The sequence below is a fragment of the Acomys minous genome, assembly GCF_964271855.1.
Source record: "Acomys minous genome assembly, chromosome: 2".
NCBI lineage: Eukaryota > Metazoa > Chordata > Mammalia > Rodentia > Muridae > Acomys > Acomys minous.
In genome coordinates, this window is record NC_140484.1 from 78,704,423 (window position 1) to 78,716,971 (window position 12,549).

Consider the following 12,549-nt stretch of genomic DNA (forward strand, 5'->3'; position numbering starts at 1 on the left):
GGGCAAGCTTGGATGTAGGTAGAGCCGATGGCCAAACTCTGTCAAGACAGGGTAAGCAAGTCCTCAACAGTTCCCGCCTCACAAATAAGTCTGTCAGATATACTAAGCCAGAAGGCTGAAGATGATGCTCCAACATCATAGAGAGTTTTGGGTGACTGTTCAGGCAGCAAATTGTCTCTGTCATTTTTTCATTTGGGAAGCTGCTAACCTGCACTCCCTGTATACTCAGGTAATTAATTTTTATTCCTTCTCAAGTCTCTGATGAGGTTGAAGACCAGATAGCTTAGTTTTACAATTAAGCTTAGTTGCTTAGGGCTTAGGATGTTTTTAGGTCTAGATAGATGTTTTAAGTTGATAATGATGAGATATGATAGATAGTTATTTACATTCAGAACTTTAGATGCACCAAGATAAGAAAGATGTTTTCTTCAAGATTGGAAAATTTAAATAGCCAAAACTCTATGAATGTAACATTTTTTAAATTTCTGATTTTTTGTGGGTTTTCGTGCTGTATGCAGTTTTTTATTTATGTGTAATAATATATATGTATATATAAAAGAAGAAAAATAATGTTTTTTTGAAAAATCACACACAAAAAAGAAAAATTACAAGAGGACAAAGTCAAATAAGCAGAGGAGTGGATATGGGAGAAGTTGGCAGAGGAGGCAAATATGATCTGGACACATTGCACAACATTCTCAAAAAATGTTTTTAAAAATTTTAAAGCAAAATTTAAAATGCTGTCTAGCAGCATGTGACTTTTAATTAAGTAAACTATTTAAATTGTATTCATTTAACTTTTAATACAGCTTGAAAATAACAATAAGCACTTGAAATATATGAGTATTCATGTAGCCCTACATTTTATATGTATTTGGTATCTGTGGTGATTCCAACACCTATAAAGTGTCATGTGCAGAACAAAGATCAATTAGTTCTTCAAGTGTTCAGGCAGGGGAGTGACTACCATCAACCACAGTCTTAAGGGGAATGGCTGGTGATGGGATGAACATCTATGTTTATGTTCCTACCAAACTCAGATGCTAAATCCTAACAGCCAAGATGATGTCACTTAGAAATGGGGATATAAATGGGATTGGTGGCTATATGTGAAGCCCCAGCATCAGCCTCCCATCTCATCCCTTCTGTCATGTGAGTACATGGAGACAGCAGCACCACCTGTGAGTCAGGAAAGGGATTTCATAGGACACTGGCTCTGCTGCACTTTCATCTCAGATAGTCCAGCCTCCAAAATCTTACCAAAAATGTTTGCAGTTTATAATTCATATAGTCTATAGATTTTGATATAGCAACAAAAACCAACTATGAGGAAATTCTTAAATTTAATGAATGGTATATCTGTTATGTGCTTATATTGTATAATTGGGGGAAAATGAAATCCATTGCTCATACTGTGGATGTCATGGCAGGTGTTGATGATAAAACTGCAGGTCTCATCTTAATGGGTTTGGGTTACCCACAAATTACGTGTTCCAATGTGGAAGCGGTTTCATAGGGTTTTTCATAGTTTTACAGAACAATAAAAGTTGTAAATCTCAACCACTTTAAAATACATTGGTGAGTACATCAGAGAGGCGGGTACAACAAGGTGGGGAGAACTATTTCATAGGCCCAAGATGCTACCTGATGGCAGTCTTAGCTCTTGGATTTGTGGAAGCTAGTGTTCTTCTACATTAATAGCTTCCAAGAGGTTTGTGGGGTTTTTTGTTTGTTTGTTTGTTTGTTTGTTTTTGTCATGAGGTGCTGGTTTAGACATAGAGAGGGGCGAGGCATCGTTGTTGCTGAAGCTAAAACTAAACGAATATAAAGTAATTAATCTCAGAACCTACAACATTCCAATCTCTCCACGGTACTGACATTCCACTGTTCTCTGCAGGCACAGACTCCTTCCTAGAGGCTTTGGTTGTTGTTCACAGCCAGACACAGCTTCTTTTTAGGAATGTTTGCTCGCATAGACAGTTATCAATACTCTGCCCATCTAAGCCGGGTTGTTAAGGTCTAAATTCCTACCACTGACAGTGTGACATTGCACAACAGACAGAAATTTGGGGGGGAGGGATCTCTGAGGAGAGGAGCCGGAGCTTGGGGTCATAAAGGTGAGCCATTAGATTAAAGTTTTACCTATTCTTAAGTAAAGAGAGGATGAATCTGAGGGAGAGGGGGCAGTTATAGAGACTGTAATCCACATTCAGTCACAGCAATCAAATCAGGGTCCCTGTCGGTATGTGCAGGGTACATACCGGTACAACCCCGACATACACACACACACACACACACACACACACACACACACACACACACACACACAAATGTTCTCTGAAAAAATGATGCTTGAGTAAACTATATAACATATTGTAACATAACAACAAACTATAACATAATTACAATATTACTAGAAAAATCTCTACTGCTGCTTTAAATAAAGGAACAATTTATAGGAGGCTTGGATAGCTCAACTGATAAGATTCCTGACCCTGAATCTAAAAAACGATTAATAATAATAATAATAATAATAATAATAATAATAATAATACTTATTATTATTATTTATTATGTGTATGCGTCATATGGCCATAAATAAAAATAAAGTCAGAAATATATCCCAATCAAATGGAAACCAAAAGAATACAGAAATAGCTGTGTTGGTTAAAACAGATACAAAGCCAGGCTTGACAACACGAGGCTTGCAGTGCTAACTAACTACTCAGGAAGCTGAGGCAGGTGCTCACAGAGACAAAGCCTGCATCATGTATCTTTTCTGACCATGGTGTTATGAATTTTTGATAGAAATAACAGGAAGTACTTTTAGAAAGTCCACAGGTATATGGAAATTAGATACTGCTTCTCATGAGCAAAGGTGTCAATGATAATATTTTTTTTCAGAAATCAATCACCAATATCTTGAAACAAATGGAAATGGGAAAAAATACTAAAGTTAAAAGATGTAGCAAATATAAAGAAAGCCTACAGGATTGGATTTATATTCCAGACTTTCAGAGAAATAACTTGACAGCACACCAAAGAGGGCGCTAGAACAAGAATAAAACTAATTTAAGCACAAGGGTAAAGCTCAGGGCCCTTTGCTTCAAATCCTACACAGCCCAGACACCTCTTGGTTCTGTACGTTCTGGATAAAGGAAAAATGTGGGGTTAGTTCAGCCTCTCTCTCTCTCTCTGTCTCTCTATCTCTGTCTCTGCCTCTGTCTCTGTCTCTCTCTGTCTCTCTCTCTCTGTCTCTCTCTCTCTCTGTCTCTCTCTCTCTCTGTCTCTCTCTCTCTCTCTGTCTCTCTCTCTCTCTCTGTCTCTCTCTCTCTCTCTCTCTCTCTCTCTCTCTCTCTCTCTCTCTCTCTCTCTCTCTCTCTCTCTCTCTCTCTCTCTCTCGTCTCACTGCTGAAGATCTGGCTGATCTACAACTCAAGGGGCACCGATGGAGCATCCTGCAGTTTTGCCTTTAACATCCTGACTTTTAGCTGTGGTTCTGGTATTATCCTCATTTCTTAAATAAGAAATGGCAAACGACGTGGGAAAGAGAGAGACAGAGAGAAAGGGAGATTGAGCTCCTGGAGCATTTGAAAGTGCTGTCAGAACAGGCGACACACAAGGGAGGGCTCACCACCAAGGCTCCAGTTTAGTGTCCGAAGAGCACCAGACCGCACAGATCCGGAGACTCCCCTTGCACACAACGCCTTAGCCAACCGTCCTGCAGGGCAGCGCTCTCCCTCCCTAGGTTGTGGCCTAGACCTCGTGCAAACGAATTAAAAGTACAGACATGGGCGGACCCAGAGGCACGTGCCAAGTGCGGTGAACCGTCGAGGAGAGTCAGGTGCAGTGGAAGAGACCTCCAGGGAAGCACATGTTGCGGGAGGAACAGGGCGTGGCTGGGAGGAGCGGGAGCCAACAAAGCAGAAGGATCACAGAGCATATGCCAGGACCATTTATTTTTCCTGTTCTCCCAGTGGGTGGTAGGGAGCTGCAAGCATGTAACTGGGTGAGGAGCCAGTAGGGGCGCTACTGCAAGCCATGCCTGGAGCCCAAGAGCCCATATCCTGGCTTGTTCCAAATCCTTATATCAGCAGCACCTATTACTCAACCAACCACACACCGCTCTTCCTTTCCACACATGAGATTCGTCTATCCATAACCCCAGCAGAGTAGGGTTTCACCCACCCCTCTCTCCTTTCTCCCTCCGCTCTATCCATCTTTCCGTTTCTTCGTATAGGCTCCCCAGTCTCAGATAGATAGCCATTCTTCTCAGTACTTTCCAAGTCAACATTGACTCAATTCTGCGCCCATATGTGGGAGCTAACTCAACCTTTTGCCCTCAGTGCTCCACCCACTTCATCTGGCTTCGTTGACTGGCCTGTCAAGAGACTCCACCTCTATATCATACATTTCTTCTCCCCCCGCCCCCCGCCCCCTGCCTCCGGCCCTGGGCTATTCAGGTTCATGAATACTCACTTTTGGCTCTGTCCCATCCGGGATACCCTCTTCCAGAGTAGCTTCATGTTAGAGCCACGGGTTCTGAGTTCTGACCTGCATCTCAGGTTCTCTATCCCTGATGTGACGTGTTGTAACAGTGATAGGAATTTGTTAATGATTCTTGGCATCAAAGGATCTGGAACTAATTTGACTTTACATTTTGCCAGAAGAGGACGCTGAAAGAATACACCAGAAGCTTCTCTTCCCGTTTTTTGTTCTTGTTCCAGCCTCCCTCTCAGGCTCTGGCCTGGAAGCTTGCCCTCAGCAGCACTGGATCCATTTGGCAGCAGAGCTCAGTCCAGGACCCTCACGGCCAAAGCCGGCTGGTTCTCAGCGGAAGTCTGCCAACAACCCAGACCCAACAGCTGTTTCTACTAGGCCAGCTTAGGCAGTTTAGGCACTCAGAGCGCAGGGTGTTACCCACACTGGAAGCACCGCTGTCCTATGCTTGTTCTTGAATGTTTTCATTCATCGCGATAGTACTGTGCTGTCACTTCAGTATTACCAATCCCTGTATGGTTAGTAACTATTTAAACTTTCCCTGGGCTAGTAGCAATGTGGCATCTTGTCTTGGGAAGAACAGTGACCTGCACATCTGCCTTGGTCAAGCCTTTGGGCACCTGCCAATCTCCCAATGACAATAATTAAATATCAAAACCTACCTTCCTCAGACCTGAGGTGATTCCATGATGCAGTCATGGAGAGCGGAGAGTAGAAGGCTTGACACCCAAGCAAAGATGTACTACTGCTAAAGCAATAAAAAATGGAATGGCTTCTGAGTGTCATTTTGTTGCCAGTTTGATGGCGGTGGTGGCATCTGGTGGAGTTTCCAGTTTCTTAGCCTCTTGTCTAAAGAATTTTAAACCAGGACTCACTTAGATTCACAAAAGCAGCAAGATAATCATATGCATGCCCAATCGTGCATAAGCATAAGATGTAACTAGGAGATTTCTCTCTAAAGTTCACTTAAAGTTTGCATTATTGGGCATGCACCCCAATGGTAGTTGAGGCCAGATTAGCCTTCCTCTCTTCCTACAAGGATACTTAAGGGTATTCCTGGACAGTAACCACCTAAATTTGATTTTTGTTGGGAGCTGAAAAATTTATACTATGGGCTCACAGAGAGCCCAGCTGATGCCATTGGGGACGTGAATGGGTTGCCTACTTCAATTTCGTTATTCACAGTAGTATCAACTGAGGATGCAAAAGCCTTGAACGAGCCACCCCAAAGCACAGCAACCAAAGACTGTTCACTGGGCGACTCTGTGTTGCCCATTCTGCTGGTGTGCTTCTCTGACTGTGAGTCCTAGAGAGAAGATTGGCTCTCTGTGGTGCTCACCGTTTGCTCTCCCTGCCTAAAGTGTAAGAATTCACCTTGCCTTCTTTCCATCTTAGAGTTGGGCCAGAGTTGGAAAGACTTGTGGTTTTTTTTCCTGTTGTTTTTGAGACAAAGTTTCATTGTAGCTCAGGCTGGTCTCATGTCTTCTCTGTAGCTGAGGCTGGGTGGCTTTAAACTCCTGACCCCCGACTTCCAGGTCCTTAATGGTAGGGTTACAGGTATGTGTGGCTCAAAGAACACTATCAAAAATGATTCCTTTCTGTTCTTGGACTTTATGTATTCTTGGTACAAAAACCCTTGATTTGGCTTGAGGAAATTACCATTCCATTGACCTTTTAGTCTCTGGCAATGGCTGTGTGTTTACATGAATATGTGCCTTTCCTGGGAAAGATGATTTGCTCCCGGCCTTATCCTCGTATAACCACCAGCTGCTACAACACAGTGCTATTGCTCCTGATGTTGTCCCATCTATGCCACAATCCTTTTTGGATGTTTCTGTTCTCATAATACTCCAGAGCAGGACCTTGTCTCGACTCTGGCAGATGCTGTTTTTTCATGTTTCTAGGAAGGAAAACACAATGTTTCACCAACACCTTTAGATTTGTACATGGTAGATACAAAAGTGACCCCTCTAATTCTATAATGAAGGGAATACATTTTCTCCTGCAGGGAAAGCTTTATTACGTAAATATATTTACATAGCTATATATACATACACACATGTGTCCCTCTCCAAACCCAAGTGCATTTGGATGAAGACCTCATAATCACTGGCTGTAACTGAGTCTCAAGGCACTTCTTTTGCATAATCACTTTCTGGGTTGTCTGGGTAGGCAAAGGTCAGGAAGACTTGCTCCAGGGTGATCTGACTAATGGAATAGTCTTCTAAAGCGTACTGCTCCTTCGCTTTCTCCATAATGCCAAACACCTTCAACAGCAACAGAAAACATGCTGTCACCACTGAAAAGTTCCCTCCAGACCCCAACCCAGAGGAGTCACTCCTTCCTCACCCCACTGTCCACTGGGTTCACATTAGAGGACAAAAGGCTCAGGAGGGTGAGAAGGGAAAGCTGGAAAAATGGGTCACTGAGAAACTAAGAGTAGGTCATTCTTTGTCTCAGTTCTCTTGATGGACATAGAGGACAACTAGGATTTAGGGGCAGTAATAGAAGCCAATTAAATCCTAAAGGTATTTGAAAAGTAATACAACTGGGCTACTGCCTCCACAATTCTTCCACTGCCTGCACCCCCAGTACCGCATCCTTAGTGCTCCCTTATCATTAGTGCACAGAAGTCCATGGCTTCAGCATCACCTTTCCCCAGCTGTTGTCCTTGCTGGGAATGTAGTAATTAAGGATCCCTTGATTCTCCTGCTTCAAGTCACTACCTAAGACAGGAAAATAGGACCAGTGAGTAATCTTAAAGATTTCATTTAAAACTGCCAAAATAATGTTACATCTACACAATATTACATACAGTGGCGAGACTAACAGGTCTGTACATAAGCAGATAGGATCAAGTGTTTAAAAACATGAGCCCTATGGGGGGTATTCTCACTCAAGCCACCATATACAGTATGGCTAATGTGTTCAGAAGATTTATTAGTGGTGGAGTCCTGTTATTATGTGGAGTACATCGCAGTGATTGAGAGTACATTTTTTTAGCTCACGTGTCAAATGTTAGATACTGACTCTCCCGAAGTTGACATCAGGGGACTTTACTGCTATGCCAGTGCTGAGCATGTGGGCTGGGCAACTCACTCCTGGTCATGCATTTTCCTACAGTGGCTTTGGAGGAGAGCAGGGAAGACACTGGTTCAATGTTCTTGTGATTATGCAGTCTCCCTGCCCTGGGAAAGGATATGGCATACAGGCCACCAAAGTCTGGCCATCTGTTAGTTTGCTTTACACTTGTATAGGAATTCACTAGTATGACCAGAAGGAAAACAGTAGTATCTGTTATGAAGTTTGGACACATATTTGGTTATATCTGCACTGTATGTTTGTAGATTGAGTTGACTTGGATTTAAAAAATGGAAAGTAATTCATATATAGTTAAAATATTGGGTTTCCTTTAACATTAGCCCTAAAGGATGCACTGTCACACAAATCTTTTTATTATATATTATTTCAAACATAGAACTTAATTATTTAAAGTTACTACACAGAAAACCTCCCATTCAGTTCAAATAATAATCTGATGCCCCTGCCTTCCACCTGCCAGCCTCTCCCCCCAATAAAAAGGGGTCTAGTGCTTTCAGTGTAATTGAATAGAATTGTTCATTATATCTTATTTTATTTCTTTTCACTGTTCTTAGTCTTATACTTGGTGGACAAGTCCTCTGCCAATGGTCTATGTCTTGAGTCTAGCTGGATAAAGTTTCTAACCCTTCTTTCATTGGACAATATGTTTCTATGGTTCATTCATGTTGCTATATAGTTATAATTTATTCATTATTCTTTCTGTACCACAGAAGTCCAGTATATTAGCATTCCATGCTTTATTTTCATTTGACTGATACTTGTTTCTTCTGTCAGAAGGTTGTGAAGTGGTTTTTGTTTGGTTCTTTGTTTGGTTGTTTGGTTGGTTTCTTAGCTCATAGCACAGGTGATTCAAATACAGTCTGCTTCTAGACATAGAATTTCTGGGTCATTGCTCTTTTCAGTTTGGAGGTGTAGGGAACTACAAAGAATGTTATTCGCACTATTCACAGTGAGACTCTTTCATGAACTAATTTGTTCTGTGACTGGACAACACTGGGCAAATGACTAATTTGCATCTGCCCACAGTGGGAGATGACAAGAGTATTTACTTACACAGGAAGACTCTTCAAACTGGTTAAAATAACAAACACTTCTATAAAAAGTAAACAAATTCCTAAGTGCCAAGCATTGGTCTAGCATGAGACAGAATACAGGGCCACTGTCTTACCTTTGTGTTGTTTTTATTTTCAATTTAAAATCACTGATCATGTGAACATTACTAAAACACTTATCAACTGTATGTTATTTGATCAGACAGACATCATTCATTTAGCCCAGTGGTCCCTGACATTCCTAATGCTGTGACCTTTTAATACAGTTCCTTATGTTGTGATGAGCCCCAACCACAAAATTATTTTTGTTGCTACTTCATAACTTCATAACATAATTTTGCTACAGCCATGAATCATAATGTAAATATCTGTGTTTTCTGATGGTCTAAGGCAACCCCTGTGAAAGGATTATTCAGGCCCTGAAGGGCTTGAGAACCACTTATTTAGTCTTTTGTTCTTGTGTTGAGGGAGATTTTTAGTGTGTATTCCAGGTTGATCTCAAACTTTCAGTCCCCCTGCCTCAGCTCCTCAGTACTGGATTTCAGTTACAGATCCATACCACCTAATAAACTCAGCTTTATAGTCACTGTTGATCCTTACACAGAAGCCTCTCCAACATTTCCAATCAATTTGACATTTTTCATTTGCATATTTTTCAGAAGGGACTTATAGGAACAATGACCCTTGGATGTTTCTATATTAATGTATGGTGTGTGTGTGTGTGTGTGTGTGAGAGAGAGAGAGAGAGAGAGAGAGAGAGAGAGAGAGAGAGAGAGAGAGAGAGAGGGAGAAGACTCTGAATCTTTGCTTGCATTTTTCCTTCAATGAGTTTCTTAAACATATACATGCTATCATCTTAAAACATTCTTGTCAGAGGCCCAAGAGAAGGCTCAGTTGGCAAAGTGCTTCCTGCATAAGCATGAACCTCAGAACCCACAACCCACACAAAAACCTAGGTGTGGTGGAATGCACTTTAATCCTTGCTGGGAAGGTAGAGACAGGTGGATCTTCGGAACTCACTGGGCACCCAGCCTAGCCTACTTGATGAGGTCTAGACCAGTGAAAGACTATGAAGCAACAGCAACAGCAACCACTATCACAGCTGGGCAGATGGCTCAGTCAGGAACGCACAAGCATGAGGACCTGAGTTCAGATCCCAGGCACCCACATACAAGCTGATTATGGTAGCAGATGTTGTAACCCCAGTGCTAATAGGGTAGAGGCAGGTTACTCCCCAGAGCCAGTCTTACCAAATTGAGGAGCTTCAGATTCAGTGAAAAAGACTGCCTCAAAAATATAGAGAGCAAGTGAGGAAGACCCCCTTCATTGTCCTCTGCCCTCCGTGAACATATGCACATATGTACTTGCATATGTAGGTGCACTCACCCACTGGAGCAAAAATGTACACTCCACACATATTCATGCATATGTAGATAAGATGGGTGGCTCCTAAGAAATGATATATGAGATTTTTCTTCTGGCTTCCACAAACAGGTGAACAGACAGACAGACAGACAGAAACACACGCACGCATGCACATGCACGCACACACCTAAGTGCTCCTGCTTGTAACTGACTTGGCTTTTTGTCTGCAGATCCAGCTGTGCCCCGTATTCCATTGTTAAAGGAGAGTGGTTCCATTAGAATATGCCAGGTATCTGGTGATGGGTGGTCATCTTTCCAGACATCTGGTGGACCATTCATGTTGGGTTTTTCTTCTTTGTCTTCAGGAAAATACCTGAGAGTTTCAGTATTGCTTCTCTTCTGCTGACTTCTCTGTCCATTGTGACTGGCTTCCACTGGACTGTCATTGCCTTACTTTACTTTCTCACAAATGCATATGTATCTGTTTGGTTCCCTCCCCCCTTTGTCCTCTTCTGTAATCTCCATTCCTTTGTACATTGCATGTTGTTTGTTCTTTAGTTATATATTTATGAAAATTTGCTGAGAAAATCCTCTCCAATGTCATTGGCTGTCTGGTAGATCCTTCTATTATTTAGCCAGCCAACTTACCAGTTATTTTTTTTTTCATGCTTATCAATCCTGTCTGTAGCTTGTTAGGCTCACGTTGAGAGATGACATTTTTCTGTTGTACAGTATGGTGGCCTCCATCATGCTAGGGGCGCTGCTTTTCACTCGTGGTGGTTTTCTAGAGGTCAGCCACGGTCTTTTCAGTTCTCTGTGCTCATGGGAGATGATTTGCCTTGCAGTTTCGGAACATAAGAAATAGAACAGGGACAAAAATACTGTTCCTAGTTTCACATCTGAGAGTCTTCCAGGATCTACTAAATAACAAACACTGGCATGGTAGCTCTGCCAAATGCTCTTCTGAGTCTCCATGTGATTCAAGCCTGGCTGAAGGATGCTTTCCTCCAGATCAGAGTCAGAGGACGCTGCTGAGCACTGGCTTCTGTCCACTCTCAAGGTCTACCTTTGTGTGGTCCTCTCAGCATGCACTCCCCAGAGGCAGCCCAGGGCATCTCCTCAGTTCCTTGGATTTGTGCTTTCTTCCGCTTACTTCCTTGTTTTGTTTCTCTTATATTTTTCTTCATTTTTATTAATCTTTTATCTTTTGGAAAAATTCTACTTTAACATCTGAGCCTACTATTGTACTAAAACCCTTCGTTGTAATTTTACAAGATTCTAGTTTAATTTTACCGGAAACACTTCTCAGAGATAAAATTTATACTGCAGAAATAGAATGATCCTATTTGTGATTTTAAAAAATAAAAATGAATATATGGATATTTAAAGTTTCTTGAGATTATATAAATTTTATGTGCTAAAAATATCTGCTTCCTTATAGTAACCTATTCTGTTAGAATTGATTGTTCCAACTGCTCTTTGGCTAGTACTGTCCTTTCAAGAAAAAAAAAGTAGTCACCAGGGCACCAGGGACATGGACACGTACAGAAAACAACCCATGAGAATAAGTGGAAAAGATGCTGCCTGCAGTGCAAGTCAAAGAGAGAGGCCCTCAGAAGAAACCAAAACCAGGCCTGCTGGCAGGCTGGTCTTGGATCTTTCACTTCCAAAGCTTCAAGAAAATAAATACTGTTTAAGCCACCAATTCTGTGGTATTTTATTATGGGAGTCAGTCCAAGAATACTGATACAGAATTTATTTTTAAAAATTGGAATTTTGCTTAAAAACAAAAACAAAAGGCCCAAACCTTCAAACTTTATAAATTCTATAACTGCAGATAGTAAATCATATGCCACTCATATGATTATTGTCTGACTCACTCACACAAGAAATTGACAAATATTTGTCATTTTTCTTGAAAGCTTTGCATAAACAGACACAGTTACAGACCCAAACATGCTGTCCCCATCCGCAAAGAACTCATTCTTGGATGCCAGCCATGCAAAAGGCTCATGGGAAGCTACTGTGAGGCATAGCATATAGATGGTGAGACAACAGACATGACTAAGGACATCACTGGAAAGTTAAACTCACCCAACTCACCTGGGAAAACCTTGGCAATAAAATTTTTTAAAGCATTTATTACATTGTCGTCAGCACTGGTTTTGAACTTGATATTCATGGTGTAAATGTTGCCAAATTTGTTCTTGAGATGCTGAGGGCTACCTAGGCACACAAACTTCCCCTGAACCATTATGGCTAGCCTGGTACAGAGAGCTTCACACTCCTCCATGCTAGAAAAACAAGATGTCAGAGTGACATAAGGCAAAACTATCTCTGTTGGAGTCTCATATACTCAGAATTTTACGATTATCTTGAGAGATAATTTTCATTTGCTTACTATCAGGGTCATAGGGAATGGAATTATTTTAAAATTCTAAATAGCAGAGGAACAAATCTTCAAATGAAACAAGTCATAAGCATCCTTCCCTTATATATTCAAGTGTTCCTTGGAGCTCCACCCATAAGA

General features: G+C 41.5%; 2 protein-coding genes across 9 annotated transcripts in view; both read right to left on the bottom strand.

Moving 5' to 3' along the window:
• LOC311593063 (phospholipid-transporting ATPase ABCA3-like) overlaps window positions 1-3,738 on the bottom strand; it is a 94,959-nt gene extending 91,221 nt beyond the window's left edge. For all 3 annotated transcript variants that reach the window (XM_084774137.1, XM_084774136.1, XM_084774138.1), the window contains exon 1: window positions 3,635-3,738. The gene's annotated coding sequence lies outside the window, so the exon portion shown is untranslated. The remainder of the gene's footprint in view (window positions 1-3,634) is intronic.
• Window positions 3,739-6,508: 2,770 nt separating this feature from the next.
• LOC311593062 (phospholipid-transporting ATPase ABCA3-like) overlaps window positions 6,509-12,549 on the bottom strand; it is a 114,273-nt gene continuing 108,232 nt past the window's right edge. For all 6 annotated transcript variants that reach the window (XM_084774132.1, XM_084774131.1, XM_084774133.1 and 3 more), the window contains 3 exons: window positions 12,123-12,313; window positions 7,153-7,226; window positions 6,509-6,767 (listed from right to left, as the gene is read on the bottom strand). In XM_084774132.1, coding sequence (XP_084630258.1) covers window positions 6,627-6,767; window positions 7,153-7,226; window positions 12,123-12,313 — 406 coding nt within the window. In that variant the 3' untranslated portion in view covers window positions 6,509-6,626. The remainder of the gene's footprint in view (window positions 6,768-7,152; window positions 7,227-12,122; window positions 12,314-12,549) is intronic.